General features: G+C 33.3%; 2 protein-coding genes across 2 annotated transcripts; both read left to right on the plus strand.

Annotated features, from left to right (window-relative positions):
• Positions 1–12,296: 12,296 nt before the first annotated feature.
• LOC149898708 (UDP-glucuronosyltransferase 2B15-like) lies at positions 12,297–15,928 on the plus strand. Its single transcript, XM_090115155.1, has 4 exons — positions 12,297–13,142; positions 13,587–13,809; positions 14,252–14,471; positions 15,527–15,928. Exons 1-4 carry the CDS (start codon positions 12,327–12,329, stop codon positions 15,804–15,806), a joined length of 1,539 nt encoding a protein of 512 aa, XP_089971281.1. The 5' UTR covers positions 12,297–12,326; the 3' UTR covers positions 15,807–15,928.
• Positions 15,929–19,821: 3,893 nt separating this feature from the next.
• Positions 19,822–22,131, plus strand: LOC149898709 (UDP-glucosyltransferase 2-like). Its single transcript, XM_090115178.1, has 4 exons — positions 19,822–20,663; positions 20,735–20,957; positions 21,344–21,563; positions 21,839–22,131. The coding sequence occupies exons 1-4, from the start codon at positions 19,845–19,847 to the stop codon at positions 22,122–22,124; spliced, it is 1,548 nt and encodes a 515-aa protein (XP_089971304.1). The 5' UTR covers positions 19,822–19,844; the 3' UTR covers positions 22,125–22,131.
• Positions 22,132–22,398: the final 267 nt, after the last annotated feature.

Below are 22,398 nucleotides of genomic sequence, written 5' to 3' on the forward strand. Positions count from 1 at the left end.
ATGATGCCATTTGATTCGAGCGCTGGCCAAGTGGTCAATTTCGGATGTAATCAGTCGTGAATATCCCTCAAGGATTAGTTCTGAATAATTAGATGATACTTCCTTTTAGGTTATCGATTGTCTCTAACTTAAAATAATGGTACGTATTAAGTTGAGTTAATAAAGATAGCAGTCACAATCTAATCTAATCATTAATTTCAGAGGCACGCGTGCAAACGCGTCTATATTATCATCTGATTTATTTTGTGGTCTTGACAACGTAATTTGTATAACTTTATTACAATGTATGTTTTTTTTAGAAAATATAATATTCCTATATTCATGAATCATGCCCAATTGGTAACCTCCTTCATCAAAGTCATTTCATGTATTCAAAAATATACAAATAAAAAGTCGTTCCATTTTTCATACCGCCCTGCTATCTTAAGCAAAATTTATTAAAGAGCAAAAGCTTCCACAAATAAAAGTACAGAGAAATAAATCTGATACCACATGCTAAGCGTACTAAAGTACAATTTTTCTTTCCAATGATAAAACTTTGGAAGCAATTACTATAAATCCTGAATAATCACTAGCGCTCGACCTTTACTTAAATGATAGTTAACCCTGCGCTTGCAACTTAGTTTTATTACACTCTTTCACCCTTGGGTACTTTATGACAGAGCTTATCATAAAAGTGACTTAGTCTCACCACTGTTTAAGAGGTAGTGAGGAGCATTCGCAAGTTTGTACAAAGAAAGTGTTAGTTTTTGTAGAATGCGGTTAAAGGATAAATTTGATGAATGCTTGATATAGTAACAAGCGCTTCCTCTGTCTCTGCATTATGTTATTAATATTGCCTTGCCTTGCCTAGTTTTATATATTTTCTAAAAGTCAATGTTTTTATGATTTATATTATGCTGTCATATTTAATATATTTAACATTAAACAACACGACACAAAAATGAACTTCAAAATTACTGCCACAATAGAAGGACCTTTTAAAACAAAAAATAAACGTTCCACACCTAAATAATTATATAAAAAACCAAACCCGAGTCCATTCTCCAACATCAAAAAAACATGCACGAAATACAGAAAGATAAAACCCGGATCAAACGACGGTGTAATTATTATCCATCCAGCAAAAATTATACCATAATTGTCACGGGTGTTAAATACCCTACGCACGCGTTACCGGGTTAATAGGTTATCGTCTGGTCTCTTTTGGCAAATTTCCAATTAGGGAACAAGGAAATGTCTAATGTTGTCTAATCGGCTGTTTATTTGTGTCCCGGGAATGAGGGGTCTTTCTTGTCCAATTACTTTTTCGTTTAGGACTTTCCAAATTAGAAGAGTGCGTTTGTAGAGCCTCTCGAAGTTTCCTAAGTATATTATGTTCTTGATAGAAATGTGGAAGGGAAGTTCGAGACCATCGTGTTGGTTTTCTCTATTAGAATCGACATTAGGAAGATGGATAAATTCCTAACATCATTATCAACCTATTTTTATTAACATCATAAGTAAACTGTTAAGTTATTAAGTTAATTAACAATAATTGAGCGCCTAACAACTTCGATTGGGCTAAAACGACAAAAGTCAGGTTCACTTTTCTTTGGTTAATTCACTGTATCGGCAAATTGATCACCAAAAATAAAGTAAAATCGTAGAAGACTCTTGAATCTCCTTAAATAGCTATGAATATAGGTGGTGATCAAATTATGAATGTATCTACCATAGCTAACAGAGAATTCCCATCCAAAAGATTGAGTTTGAAGACGAGCGTTTGGGACAATGTCCTGTTGTTTATGGAACGCTAAGCAATTATGGTAATTCTGCGGAGTAAACAAGTTTACCTGTAATTTGATCAACTAGGAGCATTGTCCTTTACCACCCTCTAATTGTATACGCGTTTCCAGAGTGATTTCAATTATTTACTTCTGAATTCCTGGGAACTTTAAATCTTTTGGTTAACTATATTTTACATGTTTTTATTGGTCAAATGACTTATGAGTTGTCATGAAATTGTCGTTTTTTGTTTATATTTTCACCGACTTCAAAAAGAGTGAAGTTCTCAATTAACTTTTTTTACCTCAAAACTTTCGATAGGTTGAACGAATTTTGATAATTCGATTCGATTCGATTTGAAAGCCATTGGCTGCCATTTAGTCTAATTTAAATCTGAATCATTTCTGAAGGCAGTTCTTATTTTTTTTTTTCTTAAATGTTTGTTATGTTTTATCTTTAGCTTTTGATATCTGTAGGAGTTACTGTTATGCGATGAATACTTTTTAGTTAATGACCCTTTTTTTGATTCCAATAACAACTCAAATCAACCATGCCCAAACGGCTTCATAACTAAATATTATGATTTGCCTCACGAAATAAAAACCAGCAGATACTCTTAAATCTACAGTTCAGAGGTTATTTCACAAAACTTTTCCAACTTCCCCCGGATTCTGGAAAGTTATCACTAACATTTGCGCTGGGCTCATAAAGTTTCTGCACAAAGTACGTAACATAAATTGAAATTTTAATCCGGCTCACGGACAGTTAGCATTTTTGTGAGCCCGTGTAAATTCATAAAAATTCAAGTCATCACGTATGATATTGCTTGTTATTGTTTGTTTTTTGGAATAGTGACTTTTAAGTAAACGCTTTCACTCATACTGAAGATTTTTCTACGTAAAAATTTTACTTCTGAAAGTTAAATTTATGTTGTCGATTCAAGATGAAATGTTATATATATTTCGCAGTTTTGATTAATTTTGGTAAAAGTGCTACTCGTATAGGCGTAAAAAAATTGTTGTCATTACAAAATGACAGCTTATTATGTTTTTTTTAGAAATTTTGTTTTACCTATTAAGCTGTTAATCTGTACTAATAGGTACCAAAGATTTTTTGTTAGGTTTTTGTTATACGCGCCTATCTCAGGAACTTTTGGTACAGGTACAGGTTTTATCGACGAACGCTATATCACGACCAATAGAGGTGGAATGGCAAAAATAAAAGTTTGAAAAATCATTCCTTTTCAAAGCAGGCGAAGTTAGGTGGGTCAGCTATACAAAGCGTATATAAATGATTCTAAAATAATAAACAAAAAATAAAAAAGACGTGTGGCACTCGGGGACTGCCGCGGTAAAGCTATTGCATAGCATGCCTTCAAGCCACACCTCCGTGCCCGTCGGAGTGGGGAGCGTGAGGTTATTTTCGTTACGGAATTTCTGGATTCGGTCCCCACGCTCAAGGCCCGTGATAGAAGCTATGCAATGGATTAATAAATAAATAATTTATTGCATAAAAACATGGTACATACACAGTTATTGGGTTCAAAATAGGACATTCATGTTTTTACTATATCCACATAGAATACAATAATAATTATTATTAATAATTATTATTGTTTCGCATTTAATATAGTCTATGGCACTTAGGAGTAATGTAGCTTTCAGTGTGTGAAATCATTTTAGATATCGGTAAAATTTTTGAGTTTATGTTATACCAAAATTAAAAAAACAAACTTTTCTCCTATAAAGCGTTAATATAGCATTAGTATAGATTATTACTTATCATGCTTTTAAAGTAATTCCGTACGAACTGTCCACTATGAAGCATGCGCTAAGGAGCTTACAAATAAAATTGGAAAGAAAAATTTCAAACGTATAAGATCCCGTAATACGAAGTGACTGTTTCATTTTTAGACTTTATTTAGACTCAGTGATGCTTGAGCGAATTTGTTTTAAAATAAATCTTGTTTTGAACGTATCCTAAGTGTTAGATATTTTTGTTTTGAAATGTGAAAGAATTTTTTTTCTTCTTTGGCAAGATTCGATGAAACCAAAATCGCCGCTTTACTCCACGACGTGACGGTATTGCCATGACACGAATTTTACTCATAAAGTTTCACTTCAAAAAAAAAATGCAATGCCAATGAATGATCAAGTACCAAATATAGATATTATATGAGTCAGGTAATAGATTCACTAACTTTATAACTAAAAATCACATTCCCTGTGAAAATCATTGATTCCTCACGTTGGCTTGTAAGAGATCAAGCTAAAGCTATTAATCTTCTATATTTTTTAGGTAAAATACAGCTACTCCATACAATATAAGATGACATAGAGAGTTTCGATATATTATTTTATTACATTTCGATATTAAAACATCTAAAGCATATTACGATTTCCTTTTTATATCAATCTTGCTTAAATTGATATCAGTTTTTTATACTAGCTAAAATGATTAAAACATCAAGTTGATACATTCCGCTACATACTTGCTAATATTTATTTTAAATCAATTTAAACAACTTATTTACTATACAGCATGTTTGTGGTAACGAAAACTCGGAATTTCCCTGATTAGTTAAAAAAACCTCTTCCAAAGTTGGTTCTACCTTATTTGAAAGAAGGAAGCAGGAATCGAATTTCGCACTTTCGCAAAAGTGAAAAATTCAATTGCTGATGTGAGGTCGTGGTTTGTCTGTAAATGTTCAGATGTCGCTAAGATACGTGAAATACCTACGCAGGTTCAAATACCACCTCATGATCGTTTTTTTTTTCTATTCAATCATACAATAAAATATTCAAAAATACTATAAAGCTTTAAATTGAAATGTTAAGTTGCATTTAGTACAGTTGCAGTTAATTTCGAAAGTGTGGTAATTTCGGAAAATTGTGAATTCAGAGCATCGATTTTGTAAAAGTCCTAAAAGTATTTTTTGAAAATATACAGATTTGGTCTTAATTACCTAATGTGGATTTTGTTAAATCATCATTATAATAAAAAAAATGTTCTCTGAAGCGTCTATCCGTCTATCTATTTGCGATAAACTCAAACACTTTTGCACCGATTTTCATGCTGATATTTACAATTTACAACAAACAGTCTGTATATATCTAAATACACTATTTTCATTACACCCTGCCTGATGGAAACTATTCAAACTGAAGCTGCCGTTTAATTTCTTTTGAAAATCAAGTCACGTAATTGCAAGACTGAAGCGAGGCACTCAAGATATAGGTTGTAACAGCCGCCTAGGGAATGCACCAAATTGGATACTTGAAGCACTGAAATATTTCCTGAAATATATCGCAAACTACGTTTTATATTACTTTAAAATAGAATAAAGCGTACGTATATGAGAGGGGGCCGCCTTCTTGGTACAGTGGTTGACGCGTAAGCCTAGAACCGAGGGGTCCTGGGTTCGATTCCCAGTGGAGACTGAAGAAAAAAAAATGTCTGGGTCTGGTAGTACACAGAAGGCTGATCACCTACTTCTCCCTAAAGAAAATCAATCAGTGAAACAGGTGTATGCATAATGCATCTGCCCTGCATCTGCTAGTTTTTTTATATAAAATAGATGTTACGTAATTTATTTTAGAGAAAGAATAAGGGCACTGCAATATTATATATCGCATGAACTGCAATAAGTCTTGAGTTTTATTTATTATGATCCACTTTGTATTATCTCTTATACTGATTTATTATATTTTTTCATGAACTTTTTTCTATACTATATTGTATTATATTGTCCTTAATTGCAAACTGCTTTCGTTAACACACCTTTAGCGTAGAAACGCAAGACATTAAAAAAGACGTGTGGCACTCGGGGACTACCGCGGTAAAGCTATTGCATGCTATGCCCTCAAGCCATACCTCCGTGCCCATCGGAGTGGGGAGCGTGAGGTTTTTTCGTTACGGAATTTCTGGATTCGGTCCCCGCGCTCAAGGCCCGCGATAGAAGCTATGCAATAGCTTAATAAAAAAAAAACTCTTAATAAAAATAGCATAAATCCTAAGAGCATGCGATTTTTTATTATTAAACACTGCTAATTCTATAAAAGAGGATAACTCAGAAAATCCCTAATAGATATACTCCCATTAGGTATTCCCTATGGAGTAACAAGGAAAATCACGACCTATTTACTCTGCTAATACATTAATCAGATTATCCTAATGGAGACAAACATTACTAAGTGCAGGTATCATTCATGCAAATTCATTTAAATACATGTTATTGTGTTGGATATTATGCTAATGTTGTTACAGCATCGTCATTTGGAATCATAATCAGAGCATATTTGTTCCCACTACAGGGAATAGGTTTTTTTTTATATCAGAGCAAGCAAAGGAGCAGGTGGGCCACCTGATGTTAAGTGGTCACCACCGCCCATAAACACTTGTAACACTAGAAGCGTTACAGGTGCTTTGCCGGCCTTTTATGGACAAACTAGCTGCTCCGCGCGGTTTCACCCCCGTGGCTCTTCCCCTGTTGGTCGTAGCGTGATGATATATAGCCTATAACCTTCCTCGATAAATGGGCTATCTAACACCGAAAGAATTTTTCAAATCGGCCCAGTAGTTCCCGAGATTAGCGCGTTCAAACAAACAAACAAACAAACTCTTCAGCTTTATAATATTAGTATAGATAAGCTACGTACGTACGTACTATGAAGAGTCAGGCCATAATCCACGCACAAAATTTTATGATTTGTTTCTTTCGTATCCTGCGTTTCAGGGAATTTAAGGACGGCCTGTATATCTTCGAATTTTTATGAAACTTTACCTAGTTTTGTAGTGCGGGAGCCATGAAGTTATTTCTTAATTTATATAAGATAGTAAGAATTATTGGAATAGCATAAGTATAATTACTATGGTTTAGAGACATTTCTTCAAAAAATATTACAATTCACTTATTCTAAAATAATATTATAAACTTATCTATACCTAGACACAAAGAGCGTTTTCATTATGACGGCACCAAGCAACGATCACATCATCAAAAGACGTTAAACAAGATATTAGTTCCGAATTTCGCTACCTGCCGAAAGATCCGTATACTATAATACACTAATACCTACCAATAGCGTCTCTTCCAGTACATTTCGGATTATTCCCGTAAACGGTGTATAATTTCCTATTCAATGCATTTGAATCACTTACACCAAGTTGGCCTCGTGTATTCTCAGAATACGCTCCTACAAGTAGATAGTACTTGAGATTCCACAAAACTTGGCTTAAATTAACATTAGCGTTTAGTTAACAACTTCATTAGGTTGAGTTAAACTTGCACTTTGTCTAAATTGATACAACTTGCCGTTGCTTCTTTGGTGGAGTGGTTAGTCATGTTCATATTCATGTTTGTGTTCGTGCTCGTGTTCGTGCTCGTGCTCGTTCTCGTGTTCATGCATGAGCATGCGCTTATTCTCATTCACCTTCTCCTCTCCCTCTCCCTCTCCCTCTCCCTCACCCTCTCCCTCTCCATCTCCCTCTCCCTCTCCCTCTCACTCTCCCTCTCCCTCTCCCTCTCCCTCTCCCTCTCCCTCACACTCACTCTCATTATCATTTTCATCTTCCTTTTTCTGTCCTCCCTCTCAATCTCCCTCTACCTCTCTCTCTCCCTCGCCCTCTCACTCTCCCTCTCACTCGCTCTCCCTCTCCCTCTCCCTCTCCCTCTCCCTCTCCCTCTCCCTCTCCCTCTCCCTCTCCCTCTCCCTCTCCCTCTCCCTCTCCCTCTCCCTCTCCCTCTCCCTCTCCCTCTCCCTCTCCCTCTCCCTCTTCCTCTCCCTCTCCCTCTCCCTCTCCCTCTCCCTCTCCCTCTCCCTCTCCCTCTCCCTCTCCCTCTCCCTCTCCCTCTCCCTCTCCCTCTCCCTCTCCCTCTCATTCTCATTTTCATTTTCATCTTCATTTTCATGTTCATTTTCTGTTCATACTACATTCCTTTTTCTGTCACCAAAGTCATAATATTATCATGTAACATAGATGTTAGCGCGTATTACGTAGGTAATTACTAATTAAATACTGATATAATTTTTTAGACATCTTTACTCGACCAAAGTCAAGACACGAATACCTCCAAGAAGCTGGCACCACACTTTGAAGTTAGAAAAATTTTAAAGGTTGTTCAAGGTTGTTCTAGGTTTGTTCTACTTTGTTCCAGAATTGCATACAGCTAATAATAAAACATTTCAAAGTATGGTGCCAGCTTCTTGGAGGTGATACAAATGCCCCGCAACTGCAGACAACCGTTATTCATAGGACGATCAAAACAACTATTTGAGTGGTGTGAGTCAGCGCAGGTGTTATCATTTGTTCCCAACGAGTAACACCCTCAAATGTCACACTGTTACTCGATGGGATTTTTTTCTGAAAAAATTCCCAACCGGTCACACTACCAGTCACACTGTTACTCGATGGGAATTTCTTCAGAAAAAAATCCCAACCAGTCACACTGTTACTCGATGGGAACACACTGTTGAACTTAATGAAAATAAGAATTAAATCGGTTTTTTAAATTTTTATTAAAATCAACAAAATAACAACATTGGTAAATACAGTTACTTAATTACGGACGTTACACGTTAACATTCGTCATATTGCTAGTAATTCTCATTTTAATGTTTTAGTCATAGTAACAATATCTAAACACAATCGGCCTTATATAATATAACAGAGTACCTAAATCATCACATTTTACAATAATTAACAGTCCTTATTTCTAATATTAATTTGAACCTTTAAAGAAGAATTTTCTAAATATAATCAGCCTTATGTTTGTACCTATATGCATGTATCACAGTAAATCATCACATTTTACAATAATTAACAGTCCTTATTTCTAATATTAATTTGAACCTTTAAAGAAGAATTTTCTAAATATAATCAGCCTTATGTTTGTACCTATATGTATGTATCACCGGGGCCGCGGGAAGAGGGATGCAAAAGTATTTTTACATTAAATGTGCATGGAAAATAACCGCCATTACACACTCGCGATAACTGATGTTGCCGGCTTATCATAACTTTATTTTGCTATACATAATTTTAATTGTCACAACATACTTATGGCTAATTATATGTATTTGGAAAATTGTTTAAAGTTCAAATTAACATTAGAAATTAGAACTTATAATTGTTGTAAAATGTGATGATTTACTCTGATATATATAAAGCTGATTGTATTTTGATTTTGATTGGGGGGAGGTACCTAAACCTCCCCCCCCCTTATTACGTGGGACTTAAATATAGATGGCGAGATGTGGGTGTAATATTACACCTCTGCCTACCCCTTCGGGGATACAGGCGTGAGTCTATGTATGTATGTATGTATTTAGGTATTGAAATTTTATTTAATTATTTAAGAATAAAACGTTCAAAGGAGAATCACCAGCAATATGACGAATAAATGTTTTTAAAGTAAAAACCGATTTAATTCTTCTTTTCATTAACTACTGTAATATTGTGACTGGTTGGGAAATTACTAATAAGAAGTTCCCATCGAGTAACAGTGTGACTGGTTGGGAAATTAGTAATAAAAAGTTCCCATCGAGTAACAGTGTGACTGGTTGGGAATTTTTTCTTAAAAACATTCCCATCGAGTAACAGTGTGACATTTGAGGGTGTTACTCGTTGGGAACAAATGGGTGTTATTTGTGTTGTTTTGATCGTTATTTTGAATATGACACGAAATATTATTATTATTTGATAATTAAATGATAGTTATTACTTTCATCCAATTAATTATTATTAAAATAATTAATTAAGTTAATCAATTGATTTACTTTTAAAATATAACTTTATCGTTAAATTAAACGCGCTAAAATAAAACACCCTCTTATTGTTCACCTACACACCACGAGATACACACCACTAATAATATTAGTTTAAAAAGAATAAAAAGCACGCTTTAAAATTTTAATTATTTTCTTACCTTATCGACTATAGATGAAAATTATATAAATTAACAAAAATCATATTTTGCAAATTGAAAAATGGAATAATTTTATCGAATTAGTGTATTGTCATCGGTCCTCAATAAATCTACAAAGTTTGAACGAAATCTGGCCGTTTAAAGTGGGTCAAAATCGCGCCCAAAGAAGTCGTTTACAAACAAACATACAAACATACAGGTGAAGCTAATAAAAAGCGTGTAAAAAAATGTGTCCCTATCTTCAGCCGTTTGAAAAATATGATAAATTTCACAAAATATTTTTAAAATTCTTCAACTTCAGTACATATTCCAAGTCTAAAACATCCACATTTAAATTCAAACAGCATTCATGTAAAACTTTGAAGCAACTTCAAATAAAGGCTCTAACTATAGACTAAGCTTTTACGTAAATGGACTAAGTGTGAAAACCTTATTTTAATCACCCTAATTAACGAGTTTAGTGGAGTTACGCTGATTTTATTAATTAATCGTTTGAAGCTTGGATTTGTGTTATTATTTACATATCTTATCTTATATATAAAATTCTCGTGTCACAATGTTAGTCTGCATACTCCTCCGAAACGGGTGGACCGATTCTCATGAAATTTTCTGTGCATATCGGGTAAGTATGAGAATCGGCCAACATCTATTTTTCATATGTACCACGGGCGAAGCCGGGGCGGACCGCTAGTTTACATATATTTATTTATTTATTGAAAAAGAAAATGTTACAACAATAGGACAAACTTTTTCTTGAACTTGTAAAAACAACTTTTGGTAATATTCCCTTACAAACTATTTAATTCAAATCGAGTCATTTTAATAAACAACATTACATTATAACAGTACGATATTGAGTTTTTGAGAAAGATGAGGGATTGCAAAAAAGATTCTTTAACAACATTGATACAATCACAAAATAGAATATTGTAAAAATCGTATTAGGCAATATATTAGGTTCCTCAGTAATAAAATAATTGTAGTACATACTTTATCTGGTCTATACGGTCTATACCTATCATAAGAACAGTTAAGATTAATTCTATAATATAAATTGAATCATACGTTCTCTAAGAATAATTAAGGTTTGAAAACATCATCATGTCTAAGTATAAAAATAATATCAGAGAATACAATTCCTTATACTTAGAATAAAAAGAAGTTTAAATTAAAGTTTCGCAATTTTATCGAGTAAAATCTTATATATAAAAATGAATCGCAAAATGTGTTGGTAAGCGCATAACTCGAGAACGGCTGAACCGATTTCGATCATTCTTTTTAGGGTTCCGTAGCCAAAATGGCAAAAACGGAACCCTTATAGTTTCGTCATGTCCGTCTGTCCGTCTGTCCGTCTGTCCGTCTGTCACAGCCGATTTACTCGGAAACTATAAGTACTACAGTGATGAAATTTGATGGGAATATGTGTTGTATGAACCGCTACAAAAATATGACACTAAATAGTAAAAAAAAGAATTGGGGGTGGGGCCCCCCATACATGTAACTGAGGGATGAAATTTTTTTTTTCGATGTACATACCCGTGTGGGGTATCAATGGAAAGGTCTTTTAAAATGATATAAAGTTTTCTAAAAAACATTTTTCTTAAAGTGAACGGTTTTTGAGATATCAGCTCTCAAAGTCGTAAAAAGTATGTCCCCCCCCCTCTATTTTTATAACTACGGGGTATAAAATTCTAAAAAAAATAGAGGTGATGCATGCTAATTAACTCTTTCAACGATTTTTGGTTTGATCAAAGTATCTCTTATAGTTTTTGAGATAGGTTGATTTAACTGTAATTTATTATATTTGCTGCTACGGAACCCTTTGTGCGCGAGCCCGACTCGCACTTGGCCGGTTTTTTTATTATATTCCTTGAAGTACGAGGATGGTTTTTATGTAGAGAAAACGTAAATATTATGTACCACGGGCGAAGCCGGGGCGGACCGCTAGTATATATATATAAATGAATCGCAAAATGTGTTGGTAAGCGCATAACTCGAGAACGGCTGAACCGATTTCGATAATTCTTTTTTTATTATATTCCTTGAAGTACGAGGATGGTTCTTATGTAGAGAAAACGTAAACATGTACCACGGGCGAAGCCGGGGCGGACCGCTAGTTGAGAATAAAAGTGATTGAATGTAAAATTCTACAAACGATTGAACGTATTTTAATTTGATTAAAATACTGATAAGAAATATTTATTACTTTTAAAACATGTATTGTGTCCTCTAGCATTTCAAATCTTCTTCATTGATTGATTTTCTTTTCTCGATAAATTTTTCTTCAATGTTCCAACTGACTTTGTTACTTCAAATAATAATAATTGTTACTCATATGGAATCCATCAGCACTATGATAACGACAAAACTGCTGCACCGAGGGACAGACATAATTAATATGCCACACAATACAAAAATAGTTATTTATATTACGATAATTACTTTTAAAAGTCATTTATTCCTAAATATGAATTGTGTTCAATGCTATATTGACACCTGCAGTGCCGTAAACAGCTGAACAAACATCGATTATATTATTTGTTCGCAAACAATAGATGTCCCATTAATTTATGTATTTGTATTCGAAAACTCGGCGGGGACATTACTTGAAATATTTCATAATACGAGCAAAATGTTTAGCGTAATATGGTTATTAAGTTTGCATTTTATTTTGGGTGAATCTGCGAGAATTCTTGGTATATTCCCGTCGCCACACTTAAGTCATCAGATAGTTTTTAGACCGCTTATGCATGCGTTGGCTCAAAGAGGACATGACGTGGTTGTCATAACAACGGATCCTGCTTTTCCTAATGGTGGTGGACCATCTACATTAAAAGAAGTTAATATCCATAATGTAACCTATCCATATTGGAGGGAACTAATGCAAGAAGCAAGCAAAGACGGTACTAATGATATATTTTCGCAAATAAATGCTGGAAGATTCTTAGTTAAAAACGTGTTCGCAAAACAAGTTCAGAGTGACGAAGTGCAAAATGTTCTAAAGAGTGAACTCAAATTTGATTTAATATTAGTTGAAGCGTATTTCAGACCAGCGCTAGGCTTAGCAGACTTATACAAATGCCCAATTATATTGATAAGTTCGTTTGGTACGGCATATGGCAATTACGAGAAATTCGGCGCTCCAACACATGCGTTACTTTATCCAAACTTTTTAAGACAACGACTGAATAATCTAACGGTCTTTGAAGAATTGCACGAACTGTATACTGATAGAATATTCCATGATTATGTTATAACAGATGAAATTGAATATAATTCTATGAATAAAGCATTGTTTCCTAATGCTCCAGATTTAGCTGAAGTAGACGATAATATTCAAATGATGTTTATAAATACTCATCCTGTATGGGAAAGGATTCGACCGGTACCTCGAAATGTCGTTTATATCTCCGGCATTTTAGATAACCATTCAAGATCATTGCCAAGAGTAAGTTTTATCTTTTATCGCCTTTCTTTAACAGATGTTATGGCTTTAGGACCTTAACGACTTTGGAGGACCACCTTTATTACGTTGGTTTTGGGATTTTGAATGTTGAATACTTTGACTTCACGTAACTTTGGAGAAAATAATATTACTATAAATAACACAATTTATACATTTTAAATATTTTTCTTCATATTTAAAATTGCGTGTAGTCAAAGGAAAGTCCACATCCACGTTTGGGATAAAACCTTTTCGTTCTCAGGTTTCGTGCTACATAATATATTTATAGCAAATTTCATCTAAAACGGTTTAGTGGTTAAGGAGAGATAAAAAGACAGACAAAAAGAGTTACATTTTCATATTAGTAGGGATTGAATTTTGACGATTGGATGTTTCTATGGCTTTTTTAAATAAAAAATCTAAAATTAACCAGATTTTTTCTTTCAGGAACTACAATCATCCCTGGATTCATCAAAAAATGGAGTAATATATGTTAGCTTCGGAACAAGTGTGAGCACTAAATTGATGTCACCTTTCATAGTCCAGATGTTTGTGAACGTGTTCTCAAAATTGCCATATGAAATATTATGGAAATGGGACGATGACGTGTTGCCAGGAATAACGGATAATATTAAAATTGCGAAGTGGTGGCCTCAAACGGAAATTTTAAGTAGGTTACCCTTAAGAATTTTATTTATTTACTAGCTGTGCCTCGCGGTTTCAGTTTCAACCACATTGCCCCGCTCCTGTTTGTCTTAACGTAATGATATAAAACCTATAGCCTTCCTCGATAAATGGGCTATCTAACACCGAAATAATTTTTCAAATCGGACCAGTAGTAGTTCCTGAGCTTAGACCATTCAAACAAACAAACTCTTCAGCTTTATAAAATTAGTATAGATTGCGAAATATAAATGTTTCAACCATTGTGGTTCCGTAACGTCATTTTTTCCCCCAAACTTTCTTTTTATAAATACAATAGTTTCTATTTCCGGCTTCACTCGGGTCTGACGTGGATAAAAAACATTTAAAAAATGCCCATTTTACTCACATACTTTTTTACGATAATGCCTTTAAAATATTATGTTAATAATGTGTTTTTTCTACTTCAGAACATCCAAATGTTAAACTATTTATCACCCAAGGAGGTTTATCCTCCTCCTTCGAATCTATATCAGCCGGAGTACCTCTGGTTGGTGTACCAATGCTTTTCGACCAATGGTACAATGTGGAAAACTATGAATACTATGGTATCGGTATGAAACTCGATTTAACATCGCTGACTGAAGAAAAACTTGGGCATGCAGTTGAAACAGTTATAAAGGATGCAAGGTTAGTACAAAATGTTTTTGGGCAATATATTCTAGTAAATATTTAAATTATTACCTATATTGAACTCGAAATCATCTCAAAAAGTATGATTTCTGTCTTAATACCTAACATATTTAAAATTATTTCGTTATGTATTTCTAGCAAGAGATGTTTGTAAAATGTAAAAGTTATTATTTCTCCAATAAATTGCGGAACTCGAACCCTGATATCTAAGAAAAGTTCGCGATCAATACAGTCAGACTTTTATTGTATACGTAGAAATAAATGATTAAGTAAAAATTGAGTAGAGATAAAATAAACACATAACCAATAAAAATTGACCAAATGTAACAAATAACATTACACCATGAAACAGTACAATAATTAATCGTAGAATCAACTCCTAATTACATTTATTTAACAACTTTTACAAGTCAAATGATGCTGAAAGTGTGCAAATTGCTTCAGAGAGCATAATTCCTTAACAGAAACTGTCTTGGTTCAAACGGCGCTGATTTACAACATTGCTTTTTTCTGGAACGGCGTAAATCTGTAGCGGAATGAAATGCTTGAATTAATTTTATTTCTTTTTAACGTCTTCTAGTATTGTTAAGTCTTCCGCGTATTGCACAACACAATATTTGTTTGAGATGGATTTAATTAAATAGTGGAATGAAATAGGAAAAATATGGAGAACTTTGCTTATCGTATAATTGCTGTTTCTCAATTTCTTTGTGATCTCAATGTTTCATTCAGGTCGAAACAGAGCGATTTCATAATATGACTTTGGCATCTGGACATAGGAATGCCATAGGCTATTTTTCTCCCGAGTGTAATATCTCATTGCAATTGGAATTTCCTTTAAATATACGCGAATTATATTATACATTATAAAGTAAGGATGCATCCACTAAAATAATAAGTGATAGCCATACAGTCATATCCATAGACCATGACTTACTACTTATTGAATACGATCTATAGCTGTTTTCACCAATTTTATCAGGGTTGCCAAATACCTCTCCCCATGCATACTAGATGTCGGTGTATATAATTGTACCTTTACTATGTTACAGTTATCGAAATAACGTCATCAAACTGCGAAGCATAATAGCAGACCAGCCCTGGAGTGCCGTGGATCGCGCCGTGTGGTGGACGGAGTATGTGCTGCGGCACGGAGGGGCGAAGCACCTGCGGGCCCCCGCCGCCAACATGTCTTGGACTCAGTATTATGAGACTGAATTAGTACTTATAGTATTAGGCTTTATTTTGATGTTAATGTATTTGTTGCTGCGAGTGATTATGTATGTATTAGCTTTGTATAGACGTGTTACGAGGAAATTGAAGTTACCTTGATTTGAAATTGGACGGAAGTTTAAAAATGAATTATTGTACGTAAAAAGTAAAATATATGCAAATGAGTAGATGTTTATTTTTAAATATGTAGTGTTGTATGTTAAGATCTGGAAATTTCTTAATAAATCTGTATGTTTATACTTATTGACAGTTGTTTTGATGTAGTAGTAGTAGGTATAGCATTAGTAGCAAAAAAAAAACACGTTCATTTATTTTTACCAACTTCTTTATTGTATAAAATATATAGATAGATACTACTATACTATATAGTAAACTAGACGTCCGCCCCGGCTTCGCCCGTGGTACAATTTCGCAATAAAAGGTAGCCTATGTCCTTTCTCGGGTATCAAAATATCTCTATACCAAATTTCATGCAAATTGGTTCAGTAGTTAAGGCGTGATTGAGTAACAGACAGACAGACAGAGTTACTTTCGCATTTATAATATTAGTATGGATTGTTTTAATTATAACTAAATGGACTATGGTAAATACCTAACATAATATTTGACACACTTTAAATTACTACGATAAAACCTTTTAGCGAAAATTAATTTTAATTATAAAAAGTTTTCAGTTGAAATTAAAGATCAAAGGAATAAGTTTATTTTGGTTCTTAATTAATTTAAGAACGTTATAAATTCCAATAGATTTTTAATCTATCGTCTATTTTTACAAATCTCTTGCTAACAGTAAGATAATATTATTATAAATGCGAAAGTTTGTGAGGATGTTTATGTGTGTGTTTGTTACTCTTTCACGCAAATACTACTAAGGCGATTACTATGAAATTTAGCACACATATAAATAGTAACTTGGATTAACACATTGGATAGGTTTTATCCCGGAAATCCCACGGGAACGGGAACAATGCGGGTTTTTCTTTCGAAATACGGGTGAAGCCGCGGGTGAAAAGCTAGTATTATTCTATGTTAGATATCCGTAGGATAATATTAATAACAATTTCTTTAATCTCGCTTTATAAGTGGCTATTATAAGTGGCTATTATAAGTGGCAATTATTATCTCGCTTTATAAGTGGCTATTATTTAAATTAATCTAATAGTAATATAAAATTATTATACTATTTATTCTTTGTAATTTAAATAGCAAACTTTCTATTAAAAGTCCTGTAGTAAATAAAATCTAGTCAATAAATTACAATTTAGAAATGTCTTTAGAAAGTAGGTATTTAACACCGAAGTTAGGACAAATTACATTTTCAACATTACAAATTCTAATATCTAAAAGAAAATTAGTTTTACCACAGTTTTACAAAACTTATTAAAGGTATTAAACCTATTTAAGCCATAATTAAAAAGTCCTATTATGAACAAAATCCAATCAACTACGTGTTTTATCATTATTTACAAGCCGCCAACTACGTGGGCTAATATTTTTAGGATAGAACGTCAACTAAATAATATATGAGGGTAGTTAAAAATATGGTATGTCAAAATAGAAATATCGGTCTTGTCGCCCGGTTTACACAAATTGGTTTCTTGTGATTTATGGCTGAACGCGACGTACATAACTTATAAGGTCAGTTTCTAATAAAATGCAATTGACGTGGTTTCAAAAAGGAAGGTTTCAATACAAAGTATAAAGCAAAGTCGCTTTTCGCAGCCTGTCTCTATGTATTCATGATTCATGTTTAAAACTACGCGTGAGATTTTGATGCGAGTTTTTTTTTAATAAATAGATTGGTTCCTGATGGAGTTTTCAGTAGGTATATAAATTTTAGATAATCCGGATGAAGGATAGTACGATAAACGAGCTAAGTTTGATAAACAGCAATTTTTTTATAATAAGTATAATCTAATATTATAAAAAAATTGCTGTTTATCAAACCTCACGCTCCCCGCTCAAGTTTGGCGAAATAAATTTTTTTTGCAGATTTTCGGCGGTATGGCGACCATTTGGAATCGTCCGAAAAGTATGGCATGGCGATTTTACCGCCTACTTCTTTTTTATGGGCTATCGGTAAATACTAAAAATTTTGTGTTGCCAAACTTTTTGTACCAGTATTGCATTTGGATTTTTGGAGAGTATTTGATAAAATGTGACCATTATTATATTTGCCATACTTCTAGTAGGGGGAAAAAGTCCTGTCATACTTGAAAAATTAATTTAGTATTAATTTATATAAGTGAAGATTTCCAACACCTAGATCTTTGAAATTTTGTATTTATATTCTTTGATCCTCAAACTTCCAGGAAAAATAAGTGCCATACTGTTACAAATCGTTTAACTTTCGCTATTTTCCGACGAGTTCGGCTAACGCCCACGCGACTAAACCACCGATACCAGCGATCACACCATCATTTTTCTTTTTATCATTGCGTACTAAGACCCCTGTAGAACCGCCATCCTGTTACAAATGACTCGAAATTTTGTGTCAGTATCTCCCGGTCTATTAGATTCTAACTGAAGCCGAACTAGAATGAGCATTCTATCGTTTGATGCACCGTAAAACGAAGAAACATAAACGCTTCTGAAAGAGGTCTGGTTGTATACATAAATAATTTATTTATGGATATTATATTATAAGCTACCTACTAATTATCATGTTTGATATTATGCAAAACACATTATTAATAATTTCCATGTTGCAGTTTGATAAATTTCTAATTGAAATGCACAATTTTATAGAAAATATATTGTGTTTAATTATTATTCAGCAAAATAATGTTATGAGAAGACTAATTTAAAATTCAAATTTTATCCGCTAACAGTGTTATAGTATATCATGAATAATCGACGTATTCGTAATTAACGTTTCTTTATGGCCTAATATAATATTAGTTAAGTGTTCATTTAAAATAAATTCTCAAGGTATGACTTCAATTTTGGTAAAAAAAATAATAAGACTTAAGTCTGTGTTATACTAGCTAAACAATTCAGTAATGTATTCTTTGGCATTATTTAAATTAATATTGAAGGTAGTGTAGCGGTAGAATTCGGAGAAAGAGAAAAAATTAAATACCCAGGAAGCCAACTTAGCAAAAGGGATAAAAGTGAAGTCCCGTGTCCCCTTAGTGGGGTAAGGGGCAGATGCATTATTCATACATCTGTTTCACTGATCGATTTTCTTTAGGGACAAGTAGGTGATCAGCCTTATGTGTCCTGCCAGACCGAGACATTTTTTTTTTCTTCGTCTCCACCGGGAATCGAACCCAGGACCCCCCAGTTCTACGCTCACGCGTCAACCACTGTACCAAGGAGGCGGTCTGTCTAGCAAAAGGGATAGCAAATTCTAAAAATGAATAAAATAAGTTACACTTGAATAGTATTTGTAAAACGTGGTCCGAGATATTCGCTAAATTCTAATGAAAGGAATTAGCAACCAATTAGCAATATTCAATAACCACTTGATATAATATTGCTATAATTATTATTGAAGTGAAACTTCTTTATCGGGATTGGAAAAAAATTTAGTGTTACATTTTTTCGTTACGCGTGACATTTTTCCGTTACGCGCCATCTTTTTCTTATCCCTACCACGCGTAATTCGACGTACCTATTTCTGTAAAGTTGCATATAGTAAATTATTTTTTGAAAAATAAGGACATAAAGAAGTAACTTCTTAAGTGTGTACACTAGTACGCGCACACATTTTTATTTGTTATTATGTAATGAATATTGCTAATTCTCTTTATTACAATTTAATATATATATATATATAAGTTAACTATACGTTAACTATACTATCACATACTACCAATCATATAAAAGAAAAGTGATATCATAACCAGAAGCTTGACTATAGTTAACAAGGATTCAGATCCAATTATTTACTCAGAAATTCCACGAAAGAGAAAATACAGCGCAAAGATTGCAAAGATTGGATCGCTGATTCAAATATGGTTTCTAGGAACACACTTGTATGTAGTTCAATAACCACATTTATAATTATGTCAATACTACTATGTAAACATTTCTGTTAGAATGATAATAGATTTCACAATATGAAGGTTGATGAGGCTTCTGAACACTTTCTCTTCTAAACACTTGTACATACCACGTTAGTTTGTTCTAGCAATGGCATCTCGTTTATGTATAATATTTTTATTTTTCGCCTGTGTGTGTAATGGTGCTAGGATATTAGGAATATTTCCAAACCCATCAATCAGTCATCAGTTGGTATTTAGATCGATAATGCATGAACTTGCAAAACGGGGACATGATGTTATAATCGTCACGCCTCAACCAGCATTTTCTAAAGGAACAGCTCCAGAAAACTTAACTGAAATCGATATCTACGATATAGGAGCTTCATTTAAAAGGAAACTGGTTTCAAATAGGACTGGAAACAAGAAAGATTCCCTTCCAGAAATCAGGAAGGTGGTCGAAATTACAGTAGAGATTATGGATCTTGTGTTTGAGAGTCCGAATGTCATGAAACTGTTAAAATCGAAGGATAGAATTGATTTGATAATTCTAGAAGGTTATGTTCGATCTGCTTTAGCACTGTCGCATGTTTTTAAAGCACCGGTAATTCTAGCAAGTTCGTTTGGAACTATTCCATACACAAATTCCAAGTTAGGTGGTCCTACACATTCTTGGATTTATCCTTATATGTTTCAACAAAAGTTGTATAACTTATCTCTTATGGATAAACTTAAATCTCTAATGATGTACAAGGAAATGGACGATATAATGGATTCTGTTGAAGATAGTGAATCTAATGTGATTCGTAAATATTTTGGTGAAGGATTGCCAAATATTAAACAATTAGAGAAAAATATTCAAATGATGTTTGTGAACCATCATCCGCTTTGGGCTAACAATCAACCACTGCCAACAAATATGCAATTTATAGGTGGAGTACATAAAACACTTGATGAACCTCTGACTCAGGTATGTAGTTTTTTCAATAAAATTTATGATCATAATATGAATATTGTATTTATAATCACATCTTTTTTTAGGATTTACAAAATTATTTAGATTCGTCACAGAATGGTGTTATTTACGTAAGTTTTGGCACAAATGTAAATCCGTCTGGCTTGCCAAATGAGGGGATGAATAAAATAATGAATGTTTTGTCCAAAATTCCGTACGATGTCCTATTTAAATGGGATTCGGATAAGATTCCTGAAGAATTCCCTAATATTAAATTCGCAAAATGGCTGCCGCAATCGACTCTGCTCAGTAAGTTAATTAAGTTAATATGATAATCATAATATCTTATCGTAACGTAACTAAGTCATTAGAATATTAACCGAATTCCCAGAAGCGGTAGGCGTAGTTGCAAAAACAGTGCACTAAATTTTTACTGTTTTATAACTATGAACCAAGTACTAAGGTAGCGAGTTTACATACACAATAAACTTTAAAGAAATCGACAGAAAAATCTAGAACTGACTTGTTTTAAGATAATTATTGGTAGCACTCTACTCTTCTTATTGAAATAATCACCTATCCAAAGGAATAAATTGTAATCGTTGTTGTTAATATGGCCTTCATTAATTTATATACCGATAATCCTTGAACAAATTATCAAAACAATTGTACAAATATGTTGCCTTTATTTACAGAGCATCCACAAGTAAAAGTTTTCATCACACAAGGTGGTCTACAATCATCAGTGGAAGGAATGAATGCTGGTGTTCCATTAATTGGATTTCCGATTTATGCTGATCAGTTTTATAATGCAGAAAAATATGCTCACTATAAGATTGGTTTCAATTTAGATTTTTTGAGTTTTACTGAAGAAGAATTAAAGAATGCTATTGATAAAGCTATCAATGATACGAGGTACGGTACAAATTACAATGATTAATATTTACCTATAGACAAAGCAGTAAAATATATTGTATAGAAAATAAAGTCCTTAATATTTCAAGATATTCGTTTCAAACATTCTCATAAAATATTAATTGCTTAGAATCATCTGGAACATCGATCAATTTCTATATTATGTAGACTTCCAAGATATACAATATACATTGGAAAAGTAGTAAAAATGATGAATATTCTCACTGATCAAACTTAACACGGAGTAAACCATTTTCTAAATTCTTATTTTTCAGTTACAAGAGAAACATCGAAAACTTTGGCGCCTATATGAAAGATCTGCCCATACAACCTCTGGATAAAGTTGTGTGGTGGGCAGAACATATCACCCAGCATGGTGGTGCACATTTACAGCCATTATCAGCTCATTTATCGTGGACAGAATATTTTGAAATACATTTAATTGTAACTGTTTTAATAGTATTGGTTGTATTAATAGTAATAGTTGTAGCTGTACTAAGATATTTCTGTGCAATGTTGTATGGAATATTTTGTGGTAAATTAAATAAAAAGAATCTATAGGCAATTACTTGTATCAAGTTTTAATTATCCCTGTTATGTTAAGACTTAATTATGAACGATTTATGGAAGAATTATTATCAAAGTCTTCTTTCACATTATTACAATTCTACAATTCCTCATTTACAGTGAAGGCTATTCGACTATGGAATGACTTACCAATAGCCATACGCAAAGCGAGATCCATCGATGCTTTCAAAAACATGCTTTTTGACCACTACAGATGTAGTGGCCAAATGATGACTTTAATAATTTTTCCCTTATCTATATGTATTTT

This window comes from Colias eurytheme, chromosome 22 (assembly GCF_061535395.1).
Source record: "Colias eurytheme isolate Ceu_HAF_F1 chromosome 22, ilColEury1 Martin Lab GWU primary, whole genome shotgun sequence".
In the NCBI taxonomy this organism is placed as follows: domain Eukaryota; kingdom Metazoa; phylum Arthropoda; class Insecta; order Lepidoptera; family Pieridae; genus Colias; species Colias eurytheme.